This window comes from Hippocampus bargibanti, linkage group LG05, assembly GCF_051943395.1.
Source record: "Hippocampus bargibanti isolate YZ-2025 linkage group LG05, ASM5194339v1, whole genome shotgun sequence".
In the NCBI taxonomy this organism is placed as follows: domain Eukaryota; kingdom Metazoa; phylum Chordata; class Actinopteri; order Syngnathiformes; family Syngnathidae; genus Hippocampus; species Hippocampus bargibanti.
The window spans coordinates 29,982,361-29,999,376 of record NC_142738.1 but is presented as its reverse complement, the minus strand read 5'-3'; the positions used below and the strand labels follow the sequence as shown (position 1 = coordinate 29,999,376).

Genomic DNA, 17,016 nt, shown 5'->3' with positions numbered 1-17,016 from the left:
GGTCATGTGATTGCGATCAGAGGAAATTATTATTGTTCATTTCATTTCTAAGCACCTTTCAAAACTCTCAAGGTCACTTTACAGTCAAAGGATCAGTTTTTCTGTGGGTGAGCAGCGGCAGTCACATGGGCCAGCGTTCACTCAACCTGGAATAACTCAAATAGATAGAATGTTAGCTAGCTAATGGATAACTTATAGATAGCTCGCTAGCTAGATCTAATAGATAGCATATAGATAGCCAGTTAGATAGCTAGTTAGCAAATAGCTAGCTAGCAAGGGAGCCGGCTACATAGCAAGATTAGTTCGCTAATAGATAACTGATAGAGAGATAGCTAGCTAGCTAGCTAGCTAGATAGCCAATAGCTAGCTAGCGAGGTAGTCAGCTAGATATGTAGCGAGACAGCTTTTTGGAAATGAAAAGGCCCCAAAGTGGCGAGCACTTTCTGCAGGTGAGCAGCGGCAGCCATATGCACCAGCGTTCACTCAACCCACAATTCACTCCAATATAAAATGGTGATCAGCACAATAACATTCAAATAAAGTAAAACTATTCACCATTTGAAGACCAAGGGTACCCCAAACCTGAACAAAACACAAGTTGAATGTCTGTAGTATTTATCCAAACCCCTACTAGCTTAATGCTAACACACAATGCAAAATCCCATCGAGAGTCTCGCAAAATTAGCAAAACGTACTAGTTGCGGCCCCAAAAGTCGTCAAGATTTTGGTGTTGAGTCTGTTTAATATATTTAATCCATTTCATCCAAAAAACAACAACAACAAAGTCACTTGGCAGGTCTTTCGTTCACTGTGATTGGTCCGACCGCAACAGTCTCTTCCCAATTTGCACCTGCAATTAGTCACAAAAAAAAAAGACATTTAACAAACAAAAATAAAAAACACTTTCAGGGTTTGATACGGTGCAAAAATGAGTAAAAATAGACCCACCCCCCATTTTATTTCAACATCGGGTCATGATACTAACCGGTGGTGGTGAGGCGACTCTCCTCCCCCCCCACCCGCTGCCAACTTGCGGTTCCACAGTCCGTGTCGCAGCAGAAACACGCCCGATGGGCCCCGCTTGCCTCTGTCCACCTGACCCCCCCCATCCATCACATACATAATTAGAACATACAGTGATACCTTGGCTTACAAACTTAATTGGTTCCCAGAAAGTAAGGGGAAAAGTGTGTATTCCAAATATTAATTTCCTATAGGAAACCATTAAAATGATAATAATCCGTTCCCAGGTCTCCGTAAAACATCATTTTCAACTAAAGCCTTAAAGGACAACCGACGCCTCTGGACAAGTTGTGTCCATAATTTGTAAAATGGCTTCAAATGACTTCTACTGGGCGTATTTTCATAAGATTCCACCGCATATAGCTATATTTTACGTTTTAAGACTGGCGCTGAAGATTCCGCAAGTCTTGTCTTTGAGTTGGTGACGAGTCCGTACGTGACGTCACTGAAGGAACGCCCTGACCGGAAAAAAGACACATTGTAGCAGTCCTTCCATCACGTCAATGTATTTTGCTGTAATTGTTTGGTCTGGGGACTTCTTGTTGCACAAAAAAGCCGCCAGAAGGCCAGAAAAGGGCGTCCAAGCGCCATATAAGGAATTTATCAGCCTGTGGAAACGGAGGTGGCCACAGGATGTCACCATTTTGTGCCTCTTTTTTTGGGTGAGAGATTCTCCCTCCAATGTTGCCTCAAAATGGCACAAATAAATTTTTTAATCAATTGCAAACATGTATGCCTTTAAAGGACAACCGACGTCACTTTTTGTTGACGTCGAGCTGCGAATTGGGCATTTTCAGAAAGTCCCGCCCCCAGTTCGTGACGTCACGCCAAGACGTCTTGCATTGATGGAGAATCAAAACAATGGCTTCAGATACGGAGAATGCGCTTTCTTGTTACACATCCAGTTATGAATATGATTCAAATAGTTCTGAAGAGGAAAGCATACATGTTTGCAATCCATTAAAGAATTTATGCCGTGCCATTTTGAGGCAACATTGGGGGGAAATGTATCACCCAAAAAGAGGCAGAAAATGGCCACAGAGCTCCTGTGAGGAATTAATCAGCCCGTTTCCACAGGCTGATAAATTCCTTATATGGAGCTTGGTCCCCCTCTTCTGGCTGTTTTTGGTGCAACGTGACATTTTCAGACCAAACAAGCACATCAAAATGCATTGAGGTGATGAAAGGACTGCTACAATGTGTCCTTTTTTTCGGTCAGGGGCGTTCCTTCAGTGACGTCATTTATGGACCCATCACCAACTCAAAAACAAGACTTCCGGAATATTCAGCGCGAGTCTTAAGACGTAAAATATAGCTATATGTGGTAGAATCTTTGTAAAATACGCTCAGTAGAAGTCATTTGAAGCCATTTTACAAATTATGAACACAACCCGTCCGGAGACGTCGGTTGTCCTTTAAAGCTACACACAATATACATGTACCTTATTTATGGATAATAGCTGTGCTCTGGTATTATAATGTAAGAAATAAACTGTACTATATAATAAAGTCGTTTTATTTACCTTTGTGATGGTCGTTGATGCCTTGATGGAATGGATAGCTTTTTGCATAAAGTGTCTCAAGGAGCTCTGCGTTGTACATCTTGGAAGTTGTGATATTGCAACAGCAACAGATGCAGGCAGACACACTAGAAACTTCATTAATAGCTGGTTCCCTTGCTTGTATGTTCTTGTCATATTGTACAGATGGCTTGTGCGGGTTATGTGGAGCCTGATTGATGGGATATTTTAACCTTGCAGTCTACACTCTGCCTTTGAACTATCAATAAAGTTGAAACGAGTCCAAATTTCACTGTTTTCTATCCATTTTCTCACCATTTCACTTTGCTTTTGTTTCAAGCTCTGTCTCCCTTTCGTGTGTGTGTGTGTGTTTGTTTCTGTAACCCCTCCCCCACTAACTGCTGCGTGTGTCTCCTCCCTCCTCTACCACAGATCTTGACCCATCACGTGCGGCTTTAACTGAAGACTGGGGGCGGGGAATAGAGGAGAAAAAAAGCCGGCTGCCATTTCAGGAGCTCCAAGAACCGGCTCGTTCGCGAACGACACATCACTCATTGTGGCGCATTGTAGTTGGTATGCCAAGATTATATTTTCGTGAATTTAACATTCGTAAATTCGTTAGCTAAAGCATTCGTAAGACGGGGTATCACTGTAGTTAGGTAACATTCTATGGAACTTAAACGTAAAATAAATCCAGGAACTCAAAAGTTATTTTTTTCAGAATTGCCATCAGTGTGGAACGCAGCAGCTGGGAGTAGGGGGTCAAAGTGGGTCCACTTACTCGTTGGTGAAGGAGCAGGCCTTGTTGAAAGAATCCACCGGCAACGTCGCGGCTGTGGCCTTCAAGTTGCAAGTGATGTAGATCTGAAAAATAACCAGGATGTTTTTTTAAGGTGGGACATGAGCTTATGGAGGTGGTTGTGGTAACAGGCTCTGGACTTCTGAACCAGAAGGTCTCACCACGCCACTCTGGTCCTGCTGGAACTTGAAGGCCTCCAGCTCAAAGCGCAGCTGGTCGTCACGCCAGCGTGGAATGAAGCGGGAGCCCGAGCCCGTCAGCTGACTGTCAAACAAGCACCTGAAGGAGAGTCATGGCGGCGCTGCTCACCAAGTCCTTGAAATTTATTTGTACAGTAAAGTCTCGTTATATCGATATCGGTTATATCGATAGTTCCGCTTATTACGATACTATTTCTATGAACGCAAGGAGAAAATTACATGCGCGCAGGGTCTGATATATCGATAGTCCCGGTTATATCGATATTTTTTCGGACTCCCGAGAATATCGATATAACGAGACTTTACTGTATTTTGAAAAATCCCCAATGAGGTTTTCACATTTCTAAGCATCTTTCCAAACTCCCACTTTCGGTCACTTTACAATGACAGGATATTTTTTCTGCGGGTGAGCAGCGGCAGCAACACGCGCCAGTGTTCACTCAACCCGGAAGTAACATAAAGTAAAGTTTTAAGGCTTTTTTTTTTTAGCAGAAGAAAATGATGTTTTATGGGGACCTGGGAACTGATTATTCTCATTTTTAATGATTTCTTATGGGAAATAAATGTTTGGCAGCGAACCTTTGGCCTTATACACACACTGTCTAGGAACCAATTAAGTTTGTAAGCTGAGGTATCACTGTACAGTTTGTTTAATTACAATAGCACATTTATTCTCCATAAAATAAGGTATATTTTGTGTCGTTTTAAGGCTTATCTAGTAGAAAATAATGTTTTATGAGGACCTGGAAACGATGATTCTTATTTTAATGGTTTCTTATGGGAAATAAATGTTAGGAAGACACACTTTCTGGGAACCAATTAAGTTCATAACCTGAGGTATCACAACACATATATATATATATACAGTAAAGTCTCGTTATATCGATATTCAAGGGAGTCCGAAAAAATATCGATATAACCGGGACTATCGATATAACGAGACTTTACTGTATACACATATATTTATTATATATATATATATATACACACACATATATATATATATATATATATATATATATATATATATATATATATATATATATATATATATATATACACACACACACATATATATCATCAACTCGTTCCTTCTGAGGAGTTTTCACAAAACGAACAACAAAAAAATTTGGAATAGCCTGACTGATAAGATTTTGTTTTCACTCCACTGCAAGAATCAAAACAAGATCGCAGAGAATCCTACTGAGCCAACCCTCCATACCCCGCTCACCACCTTTTCCAGCGACTCCCCCTCAGGCAGGCGCTATCGATCCGCGCACACCAAATCCAGCGTTTATGAGTGTTCTCCATACTTATTAGCCATGTCTTTTTTATATGATGATACTAGTGCAGCATGTTCTACATACTTGGCAAATTAAGATCTGGGGTTGATTAATAACATTCTGATAACTTGAGAAAAAACATTTTTTTTAATGTAATCTCTACCTTTCAAGCCTATTTTTTTCCTTTGTAAACTTTGTAAATTTGCCCTCTAAGTTATAGCTTTAATTTGAAAATTGAGATAAAGCATTTCTACTTTACATTTTCGTCTATTTGACATGTCTTGGTTTACAACCGAAAATGGGTTCTCGAGCGAACCCGAACGCACCTTCTACGTCACTTCCTGGCGTCGCGTCTCATTGTGACCGACGCATTATCCTGGAGTAGCGTTCCATTGTGAGCAGGCGTCTTTGTATTGTTCAATCACCATTAAAAACAATTGGATTACATTGATTAGCATGGCAAATGTTGCCGTTTTCAAACCGGTTTCTGGAACAGATGATGGTCGAAAACCCAAAACCGAGGTTTGACTGAATTGTGACGTTTGTATTCGTTCGAGTACACAACAAGCGACTCGGGGAGCTCACGACATTTCTACACGGCTGTCATCGAATCCATCCTGCGTTCTTCCAAGACCGTTTGGACAAAATCCGACTTCAACAAACAGAAAAAAAAAAATCATTGGCAACGCCCAACACAATCTCGAGAAGTCGCACACTGCAAGAATCCGAACAAGGGGCGGAAAATCCTACTGGACCCTGCGCACCCTGCCCACCACCTTTTCAGCGACTTCCCTCAGGCAGGCGCTACCGATCCAAATCCAGCAGACATTTAAACATATTCTTCCCCCGTCGCCATTAACTCTCTAAACAGTAACCCAAACAGTATAGTGCCGCCATTTTTCTTCCGATGATACTAGTGCAGCGTGTTCTACCAGAGCCAAATTCTTTGTTTGTACTACATACTTGGCAATAAAGATGATTTTGATGACAGGTAGAAGAGCGGGAAAAAAAATAATTGCTGCCGCCCTCCCCAATCTGGAGGACTTGCGCACTGCAAGAACCAAGTCATAGGGCACAGAAAATCCCAATGGACTCTTTGCACATGATACTAGTGCAGCGTGTTCTACCAGAGCCAAATTCTTTGTTTGTTCTCCATACTTGGCAAGAAAGATGATTCCGATTCTGAAGATGGCTAGCAAACGGTGGAGTTGAGCGTCCAGTTGAATTTCTACAAGAGGAAGGAAGCCCGCTAGTAGGAACCCCGGTTGAGTACAACTCTCCAGGTAGGATTGAAAAGAAGTACAGATGACGGCTGAAGAAACCTTTTCATCGTAGGATTGAAAAGTACAAAACGTTGAACCGTACCCTTTGTTACCCAGGAAGTAGTAGCGAGGGACGGTGTCCAAGTTCCTGGCCGCAGTGGCGACGCAGTCGTCCACCGTCACTCTGAGAGGAGTGTGGTGGAACCGCTTGAGCGAAACCTCAAACTTCATCATGTCGCCCAGCAAGAACTGGGAAGACGGCCGAGCTACTCGCCAGTCATCTTGAGAGAAGACCAAGACAAGTGAGACGCATCACCTCAAAGCATTTTGCGCCGGAAGTCAAAAGGCACCTACCGGTCATTAGTCTCAAGGAGAAGTCAAGGTTTTCCTCAGAACCTTGAGAACCGTTAAAGGGGACCCAGGTAAGATGCAGGATCCCGCTGCTCACATCATGTTTCCTAAAAACGCAAAGCAAAGTCGGCCAAAGGGGAACATCCCTGGGTCTGAAACCCACGGCAGTTGCACCTTGACTTGGGATCGTCCCAATTTACGAGCCCTGCACTTAACGTTCAGATGGACCACCTCTCGAAAAGAGATTGACCTGGACTTGCGGAGGACAACCGACGTCTCCGGACAAGTTGTGTCCATAATTTGTAAAATGGCTTCAAATGACTTCTACTGAGCGGATTTTACAAAGATTCCACCGCATATAGCTATATTTTACGTTTTAAGACTCACGCTGAATATTCCGGAAGTCTTGTTTTTGAGTTGGTGACGAGTCCTCACGTTACGTCACTGAAGGAACGCCCCTGACCGAAAAAAAGGACACATTGTAGTAGTCCTTCCATCACGTCAATGCATTTTGCTGTACTTGTTTGGTCTGAAAACGTCGTGGTGCACCAAAAAGAGGCAGAAGAGGGCGACAAAGCTCCATGTAAGGAATTTATCAGCCGGTGGAAACGGGCTGATTAATTCCTCACACAGAGCTTGGTTGCCATTTTCTGCCTCTTTTTGGTGCAACACCCCCCCGATTGCCTCAAAATGGCACGGAATAAATTCTTTAATAGATTGCAAACATGTATGCTTTCCTCTTCAGAACTATTTGAATTATATTCATCACTGGGTGAGTAACAAGAAAGCATATCCTCCGAATCTGAAGCCATTGTTTTGATTCTCCAGCAAGGCAAGACGTCTTGGGGTGACATCACGAACAAGGGGGCGGGACCTTCTGAAACTGGCCACTTCCGGGTTCATTTTTTTGCATTTAAGTCATTTTTATTGGTGTTTTGCATTTGACTAAAAATATCATATCATATCATATCGTTTTGGGTATTTTAGATGCTATAAAACGTTTTTCTGATGTCAGTTAGGAAACAAAAAAGTGTCGGTTGTCCTTTAAGGTCAATGAAAAGGCAAAGGTCAAGGTACCACAGCATAGTACTGGAGTAACGTGGAGTCCCACCTCTGGTACTGACACTGAATGCTGATAGTGACGTCTCTGGTCCGGACGATGGGCGTGTCTCCCAGAGGAGAAGGTCTGTATTGCAGCGTGAACACGTAGACAAAGTTGTCCTCAGACATCTGCGATAGAGAAGGGCTTGGTTTGCATCAAAGATGGAGATCCTTTTTTGTCACATCCTGGTCATTGGTGTTCATCAGAGTCTCCGAAGCATTCCCAGATCAGCTTGGAGATATAGTCCCACAAGAGACGCCTATGTCGAACCTGCCACACACCTTACGGTAGGTCGTAGTCCCTTCGCAGGGAGTTGCCGGGGAGGCATTCTAGATAGATGACCGAGCGACCGTCTGGAGCAGAGGTGTGGAAACTACAGCCCGCGGGCCAGATCCGGCCCGTGGTCTTTTAAATCCGGCCCACTAAAGTTTGGTACACAACTGAGGTTTGATGTGATTGACTACATTCATTTCATTTGGACTTGTAATGAAAGGCATTTAAAGGACAACCGACGCCTCCGGACAAGTTGTGTCCATCATTTGTAAAATCCATTCAAATGACTTCGACTGAGCGTATGTTACAAAGATTCCACCGCATGTAGCTATATTTTACATTTTAAGACTCGCGCTGAATATTCCGGAAGTCTTGTTTTCGAGTTGATAACGATCCCCATGTGACAACACGTTTGGAACGCCCCTGACCGAGAAAGCGACACATTTTGGGTACTTTGTTTGGTCTGAAAACTTCGTGTTGATGGCGAAATGAGAAGGAAAACACATAAATAACGCGATGGTGAATTGTTGCACCAAGACAACTATTTGATATTCGCTGACACAAATTCCAAGCCGACAAATCAGCCCATTTCCAACGGAGTTTGGCGCCATCTTCTGCATTTTCTGGGTGCTACATTTCTGTCCAGATGCCTCAAAATGACGGAATAACTTCTTTAATCGATTGCAAACATGTATGCTTTCCTCTTCAGAACTATTTGAATAATATTCATAACTGGATGAGAAACAAGAAAGCATCTTCTCTGAATCTGAAGCCATTGTTTTGATTTTCGAGCAAGGCAAGACGACTTGGCGTGATATCACGAACAAGGGGGCGGGACCTTCTGAAACTGGCCACTTCCGGGTTCAATTTGAAGTAGTTTTTGGACACTTGAAGACATTTTTATTGGTGTTTTGCATTTGACTAAAATATCATCCTGCGTGTTTTGGGTATTTTAGATGCTAAAAAACGTTTTTCTGATGTCAGTTAAGAAACAAAAAAGTGACATCGGTTGTCCTTTTTGTAGAAGATAGGGAAGGGGGGGGGGAGAGAGAGAGATTTAAGTACACGTTCAAATATATTTTGAACGAACTGGTCGCTCTATATAACATAATTTTCATCATTATTGGTCTATGGCGTTAAATGGTTAAAAAAAAAGTACAGTACTACAAAATGTTTCATTTTTTATTTATGTATTTACTTACCTATTCACCAATGTATTTATTCATTTTTTAACTATGTATCTATTTGTTTATTTATCTATCTATTTATTTTCAGGACTATGTATATACCTTGCAAAGATTAAAATGTATGTTGACAAATCAGTGTCAGATGACCCTGTCAAATGTTTCCTGCAAGCCCACCAGGTGGCAGTATTTAGCAACAGTATTCAGCAATACAGTGTCAACGCAGTGTCAATACAATGTGTCACTGTGTCGAAACGAGACAGGATGCCTCATCTACCCGTCACTATTGTCATGTGTGGTGATCGCAGGGACCTGTAGTCGGGCATGGAAAGAAAACCACCACATCTCGTTTCGTAGCAAATAGTCCGAATGATGTTATATACTGTATAAATATTTTGTATATATTTTTATAAATGTGTACCGCACGCTGCAGTTTTTGGGCAATATAGCACTTTAATGAAAGGGTTTCTTCAGCCGTCATCTGTACTTTTTTGAAGGTGTCGGACGTTTCGCTTCTTATCCAAGATGCTTCTTCAGCAAACTAAAGTCTGACTGGTAGTATCGGCCCTATATATATATATCCCTAATGTCCAGACATGGCGGCGCCGGACACTGCTATGATAGGTCCCTATTCTCAGGTTGAGGGGAGCAGAGGCCCACTCCCTGCGGTTCCACAGATTGTGCCTACATTCCTGACTAACGACTGGCCTGATTGCCCCAATTCCTCCGGCATAACCTCATCAGCATTACTAATGTTGCCTAACCGGGCTATTGTACGAACGATCCAAATTGAACCTCACCCCACCATATCGGTTTAATGAAGGATTACAAACAAATTCATGGTTGTGCTATGGGCTCACCAGTTTCACCCATAGTGGCTAATCTGTACATGGAAGTGATGGAGAAACAGGCCCTCACATCCTTCCCGGGGACAAAACCGAGACACCGGTAGATTGCTAGATACGCAATCCATGAACTCAAGGAGAAAATTACATGCCAAACCAATGAGCCACCATTTAAAGGACAACCGACATCACTTTTTTGCTGACATCAGAAAAACGTTTTATAGCATCTAAAATACCCAAAACACGCAGTATGATATTTTTAGTCAAATGCAAAACACCAATAATAATGACTTAAAGTGTCCAAAATATGCAAAAAAAATGAACCCGGAAGTGGCCAGTTGCAGAAGGTCCCGCCCCCTTGTTCGTGATGTCACCCCAAGACGTCTTGCCTTGCTGGAGAGTCAAAACAATGGCTTCAGATTCGGAGAATATGCTTTCTTGTTACTCATCCAGTTATGAATATGATTCAAATAGTTCTGGAGAGGAAAGCATACATGTTTGCAATTGATTAAAGAATTTATTCCATGCCATTTTGAGGCAATGGGGGGGGGGATGTAGCACTAAAAAAAGAGGCAGAAAATGGCGAGAAAGCTCCGTCTAAGGAATTAATCAGCCCGTTTCCACAGGCTGATAAATTCCTTACACGGAGCTTTGTCGTCCTCTTCTGCCTCTTTTTGGTGCAACATGAAGTTTTCAGACCAAACAAGTACAGCAAAATGCATTGACGTGCTGGAAGGACTGCTACAATGTATCCTTTTTTCGGTCAGGGGCGTTTCTTCAGTGACGTCACGTATGGATTCATCACCAACTCAAAAACAAGACTTCCGGAATATTCAGCGCGAGTCTTAAAAGGTAAAATATAGCTATATGCGGTGGAATCTTTGTAAAATACGCTCATTAGAAGTCATTTGAAGCCATTTTACAAATTATGGACACAACTTGCCCGGAGATGTCGGTTGTCCTTTAAAGCAGTTCGGTGCAGGATCGGATATATCGATAGTCCGGTTATATCAATATTTTTTTCTGACTCCGGAGAATATCGATGTAACGAGACTTTACTGCAGGGGTGTCAAAGTCATTTTTTGCCGCGGGCCACATTGTAGGTATGGTTTCCTCTCGAGTGCCGTTATGAATTTGGGGAAGCCATTAGAATGTTTAAATCCCTTCAAATATTACATATAGAGCACACAGCAAATTAATGAATAACTCGTTTTCAAATCTGAAGTCAAGAATAATGACGTTTATTGTGGTTGACATCCAAAAATATGAAATTTTGGCTCAGATTTTAGCAATCATCATGGAATTTAACAAGTTTGATTTGCTTTCGCGGGCCGAAAAAAGTGATGTGGCGGGCCGGATTTGGCCCGCGGGCCTTGACTTTGACACCTGTGCATCTTGTGCTGACCCAGCCCGCCTTTCGAATTTTTGCGCCTTGTGATGCGGTCAGAAACTCACCAGCAGCCGGCTGCCGCAACCGTGTAGCTCCGACTCAAAGACAAGGACCCGTTCCAGAGTGTCTTCGCCGGTAGCCGGACACCCTCCCAACGTGACATCCGCCGGGTTGACCAACTGCCCGATCCCCAGGAGATCTCGCCGGGCCTCCACTCGGACCCAGTTTTTCTCGCACGCAACCAAGATGGCGTCGGGCGCCCGAGGAGGCTCCTTCAGCTCAAACTGGGGCGGGAAGCGAGGCTCCTCTTCCGCCGGAGGATTCGGAGGCCTCCAGGACAACCGCTCGCGGAAGGATGGCTTCGCTTGGGGCGCCAGAGGAAAAGGTTGGCCCGGTGCACCTGCAAATGGAGATTGGCAATAAGGAATCGGCCTCAATGCATTTTAGGAGTCCGGCGGCCATTTTGCTGGTTTGTCATACTTGGCCAATAAAGATGATTCTGAATCAATACATGAAACAGGAATAGCATTCACATATTATTATGGATGGCAACGTCAAGAAAGAGATCGAAATTTGGTACGACATTTCTTAATTATTTTAGGAATTTTAGGAAGTGGTTAGGGGGGTGAATGGTGAATTGAAATAGATAGGAACCTAGCTAGCTAACTAATACATAGCTAATAGATAGCCAGCCATATAGCAGGCTAGATAGCTAGTCAGCTCATATATAGATAGCTAGATATGCTAGATAGGCAGCCAGCTAGCTAGACACCCGGTGGATAGAAAATAATAATAAGAATAAGAATAATCATCATACCAATACATTTGATTTATACGCGCCTTTCAAAACTCAAGGTCACTATACAGTCACAGGGTCAGTTTTTCTGTGGGTGAGCAGTGGCAGTCACATGCGCCAGTTTTCACTATACGCAGAATAACTAAAATAGAAAGAAAGTTAGCTAGCTAGCTAATAGATAACTAATAAATAGCTATCTAACTAGCTAGCTATCTGTTAGCTGTCTAACTAGCTAGATAGCTAATAGATCACAAATAGATAGAAAATAGATAGCTAGCCAGGTAGCCAGCTAGATAGCTAGCTAGTTGGACAAATAATAGCTAGATAGCTATCTAGCTAGTTAAAGAGCAAATATATCACAAATAGATAGCAAATAGATAGCTAGCAAGGTAGCCAGCTAGATAGCTATCGAGTTAGATAGCCAGCTAGATAGCTAGTTTGACAAGTAATAGCTAGGTAGCTAGGTAGATAGCCAATAGATCGCAAATAGATAGCTATTCAGGTATCCAGCTAGATAGCTAGCTAGCTAGTTAGACAGCTAATAGATAGCTAGCTAGCTCGTTAGATAGTTAATAGATTGGAAATATATAGCTAGCCAGGTAGTCAGCTATGTAACTAGCTATACAGATAGCTAGATAACTAGTTGGATAGCTAGATAGCTAGCTAGCCAGATAGCCAGCTAGATAGCTCAGGTGAGCAACATGGTGTCAACAGTGCCTCTTTGCAAATTTCTATGATGATGCCAGCGCGATAGGCAGGGCGATAGGCATGGAGTCATCAGCTACATAACTAGATAGCCAGCTAGATAGCCAGCTAGTTAATTCGTAAATTTTAATCGGTCATTGTTAGCGTTTTTTATCATTTCAAATCCTGTCCAGTGTCCTACAACTTTTTTTAAGAGTCAGGCAGAATCTGGTCGACTCACAATCGATTTTTGTTCGTCGCGTAGTCGTTTGTGCGATGCGTTCAGGGACATCTCGTAAATCGCAGCAAATATGTTCTTTTGCTCTTTCTGTCGATAGTTTCCATATGATCGCCTGTGTTGTGTATTTTGGTTTGTTTTTTTTCGGATAATGTTTTGCTATGAGGAAGTGGCATTGTTTAACATCGCTTGGTGGATTGTCATTTATTTCATTGCCGCACTGCGCCTCTAAAATCACCGACACAATCCACCCAATCAAATACTGAATAATAATAATAATAATAAATATAATAATTTCATTTGTAAAACTCAAGATCACCTTACAGTCACCTTACAGATAGCTATCTATCTAGCCAGCTACATAGCTATCTATCTAGTCAGCTAGATAGATAGCTAGCTGGCTACTTAGCTAGCACTTTATTTACAGTCAACGATGCGCAGCTAAAGATGGCCGCAATCAACAGCGAACCCGGTCACATATCAGAATTCATTCACATTTTTCAACAAAACGAATAACCATTTGAATGTTTTTTAAAAACGAAGATGATGGACAAGGAATCTAGAAAATAGGACGCAATCTTAACGCAATCAATCAACGTTGCGATCGGTCGAGTCCATCAGAAGCAATGGCATCTCGGTTAAGACTTTGGAGACGTTTACCTGGCGGCGGCTGGACTTTGGCTCTCCACTTCAAGGCGCGGGCGGATAACGCAAATGCTAAAGCTAGCCAGCAAAGTATGTGCTTACTAGTCATGCTGATGAGGTTCCGCTTGGGCGTGTTGAATCACTTGTGCCAAGAAATGGAAGGCTGCTTTTAGGCTCCTCCCACTGGCTGATTGCACCCCTTCTCCAGCTGGGCCTCGTTCACCCGCCAACCGGGCATGATCGCGGGCCGCTATAGCAAATGCTACAAACCGGACCGCCGATTTATGTTTTTTGTTGGTCGCATACGTCGTGAAATGACGTCATGTTTTATGGAGTAGCTGATGTTGATTAGCATCCAATTTAGTCCCCACTGTGACTTATGCAACTTGACACGCACCCAAGCACAAACACGTTTTAAAAAAGTCAGGCGTGTGTGCCGCAGGATGTTGTTTTTTTTGGGGGGCGGGGAGCATAAATGTTCAAACTGACAGTTAGGACGGTGGAAAAAAATCATTGGCAGCGCCCTAGTCACTCTCGAGGACTTGCACACTGCAAAAACCAATACAAGACCCTCTGCACCCTGCCCACCACCTTTTCCAGCAACTCCCGTTCCATGCGCATCAAATCCAGCAGACATTTAAACCGCTTCTTCCCCCATCGCCATTAACTCTCTAAACAGTAACCCAAATAGAACTGTATTATAATAATAGCTGCTCATGTATTTTGTTTTTCTACGTTCATTCCTTTCATCACTTTGCTGCTGTGAAAGGTAAATTTCTCCACTGCGAGACTAATAAAGGCAAATCCGTCCATCAATAATATTAATAATAATAATAATAATAAAATAATAATAAATAATAATCATCATCATCATCATCATTTAATTTCTAAGCGCCTTTCAAACCTCTCAATGTCACTTTACAGTCACAGGATCAGTTTTTCTGTGGGTGAGCAGTGGAAGCCACATGCACCGAGGTTCACTCAACTCAGAATAACTGAAATAGATAGAAAGTTAACTAGCTAGCCAGCTAATAGATAGAGTTTTGAAAGGCACTAATAAATGAAATGTATTATTATTATTATTATTATTATTATTATTATTATTATTATTATTATTATAGATAGCTCGCTGGCTAGTTATACAGCTTATAGATAGCTACATAGCTAGTTAGATATCTAATAGATCGCAAATAGATAGCAAATAAGTAGCTAGCCAGGTAGCCAGGTAGATAGCTAGCTAGATAGCCAGCTAGATAGCTAAATGAGCAACATGGTGTCAACAGACCCGGAAGTGTCTCTTTGCAATTTTCTATAATAATAATAATAATAATAATAATAATAATAATAATAATAATAATAATAATAATAATAATAATAATACATTTGATTTCCAATCGCCTTTCAAAACTGTCAAGGTCACTTTACAGTCACTGGATCAGTTTTTCTGTGGGTGAGCAGCGGCAGCCACACGTGCCAGCGTTCACTCAACCCAGAAGTAACTCAAATAGACAGAAAGCTAGCTAATACATAGCTACCCCTTTCAAATTGCTGCCATGGACAGCAAATTTGCCCATTGTGGGACGAATAAAGGTTTTCTGATTCAGATTCTAAATACAGTAGATAGCTAACTCGACAGTTAATACTATAGATAGCGAGCTCGATAGCCAGCTAGCTAGGTAGATAGCTAATAGATAGCAAATAGATACCTAGTCAGATACCCAGATAGCTAGCTAGATAGCCATCTAGTTAATTCGTGAATTTTAATTGGTCATTGTTAGCGTTTTTGATCATTTCAAATCCTGTACGGCACAGGTGTCAAAGTCAAGGCCCGCGGGCCAAATCCGGCCCGCCACATCATTTTTTTCGTCCCGCGAAAGCAAATCAAACTTGTTAAATTCCATGATGATTGCTAAAATCTGAGCCAAAATTTCATATTTTTGGATGTCAACCACAATAAAAGTCATTATTCTTGACATCAGATTTGAAAACGTGTTATTCATTAATTTGCTGTGTGCTCTATATGTAATATTTGAAGGGATTTAAACATTCGAATGGCTTCCCCAAATTCATAACGGCCCTCGAGAGGAAACCATAACTACAATGTGGCCCGCGGCAAAAAAATGACTTTGACACCTCTGCTGTACAGTGTACTACAACTTTTATACAAGAATTGTCATCATTTAGACGAGCATTTATTAGCCAACTAGTGCAGCGTATTCTACCGGAGACAAATTCCTTGTGTGTTCTACATACTTGCCAATCAAGATGATTCTGATTCTGATGTTTTATGCATGCTGAAGTGCGTCACCGCGGATCAGGACCTCCCCACCGGATCCGTCAACCCACTCACCTGGAGTCTCCATCCTGGACCCGGAGAACTGGGTTCCCTGAGAGAATCAACAGGAAGTCATAGGAAGGGGGAGGTCCCCCCCCCCCCCCCCATGACGCTTTGGATTTCGTCAACGTTTCAGGTGTCAACACAATGATGCAACCCTAAAGACGCATTGGTTGACGCATCGGTTGACTTGATGAAATATTGACACAGCGACACATTTAGAAGGCAAAACAGGAAGTCCCCCTCAAGCGCCATCTTCTTGTTAGCATCTGCGAAGAGAAAGAAGCTGCAAAAAGTTCATACGAACGTGCGCACCTGCCAAGAAAAATGGGCTCAAAATGGCGCTGGCCCCAAGTAGTTTGACTGACGCCAAGGTGCGAGAGGGAATGAATAGAATCAAAAATTCGCCGACGCCACTCCTGCGGAACCACGGGACGAGTGCGACACATGGCAGAGGAGAGCGGGACCCCCTTCACACAGTGCCACCTCCTCAAGCTTCAGGGCCGTGCATGCTGCCTTGAGTTTGTGGATATGCAGATGCTCAGATTGGGCGGAGGCCGCTAAATGCCGTTGCTGTCGGGCCGACCACAGTTCGGTCACCTTCAACATGGCGAATGTGAGGGGTTTATGATCTACATAGGCGGTGAAACGGCGCCCCTTTGAGGAGGAAACGAAAAAGGCGCGTCGCAACATATAGCGCTAATAACTCTCTGTCGAAAATACTATACAGTGAGACCTCAACTTACGAACTTAATTGGTTCCCAGACAGAGTGTGTAAGGTGAAAAGTGTGTATCTCAAAAACAAAATTCCTATAGGAAACCATTAAAATGGAAATAATCCGTTCCCGGGTTTCCATAAAATATACTTTTCAACTAAATAAGCCTGAAAACTACACACAACATACCTTATTCTATGTATAATAAATGTGCTATTGTATTGTAATGAAAGAAATACACTGCATTGTATCATAAAGTCACTTTATTTACATTTGTGATGGTCATTTATGGCTTGATGGAATGGCGTTGGAGGTCGAAGGTAAAAGGGAATTGCTGTTTGGAAAGAGAGGCACATTACATAAGGACTGT

At 42.4% G+C, this 17,016-nt stretch overlaps 1 protein-coding gene across 1 annotated transcript; it reads right to left on the bottom strand.

The window, feature by feature from the left end:
- Positions 1-616: 616 nt before the first annotated feature.
- On the bottom strand, positions 617-13,713 carry LOC148898465 (zona pellucida sperm-binding protein 3-like). The gene is made up of 9 exons (XM_088996603.1): positions 13,611-13,713; positions 11,298-11,632; positions 7,550-7,668; positions 6,442-6,545; positions 6,191-6,368; positions 3,504-3,621; positions 3,325-3,407; positions 986-1,095; positions 617-850 (listed from the first exon to the last, which is right to left on the bottom strand). Exons 1-9 carry the CDS (start codon positions 13,702-13,704, stop codon positions 786-788), a joined length of 1,206 nt encoding a protein of 401 aa, XP_088852729.1. The 5' UTR covers positions 13,705-13,713; the 3' UTR covers positions 617-785.
- Positions 13,714-17,016: the final 3,303 nt, after the last annotated feature.

Coding starts and splice junctions, on each gene's coding strand:
- LOC148898465 (XM_088996603.1), bottom strand. CDS start 13,704: ATGACTAGTAAGCACATACTTTGCTGGCTAGCTTTAGCATTTGCGTTA. Junction 3,622..6,190: donor TACTTCCTGGGTAACAAAGG/GTACGGTTCAAC, acceptor ACTCTCCTTCAG/GTGCTTGTTTGACAGTCAGC. Junction 3,408..3,503: donor AGCAGGACCAGAGTGGCGTG/GTGAGACCTTCT, acceptor GTTATTTTTCAG/ATCTACATCACTTGCAACTT.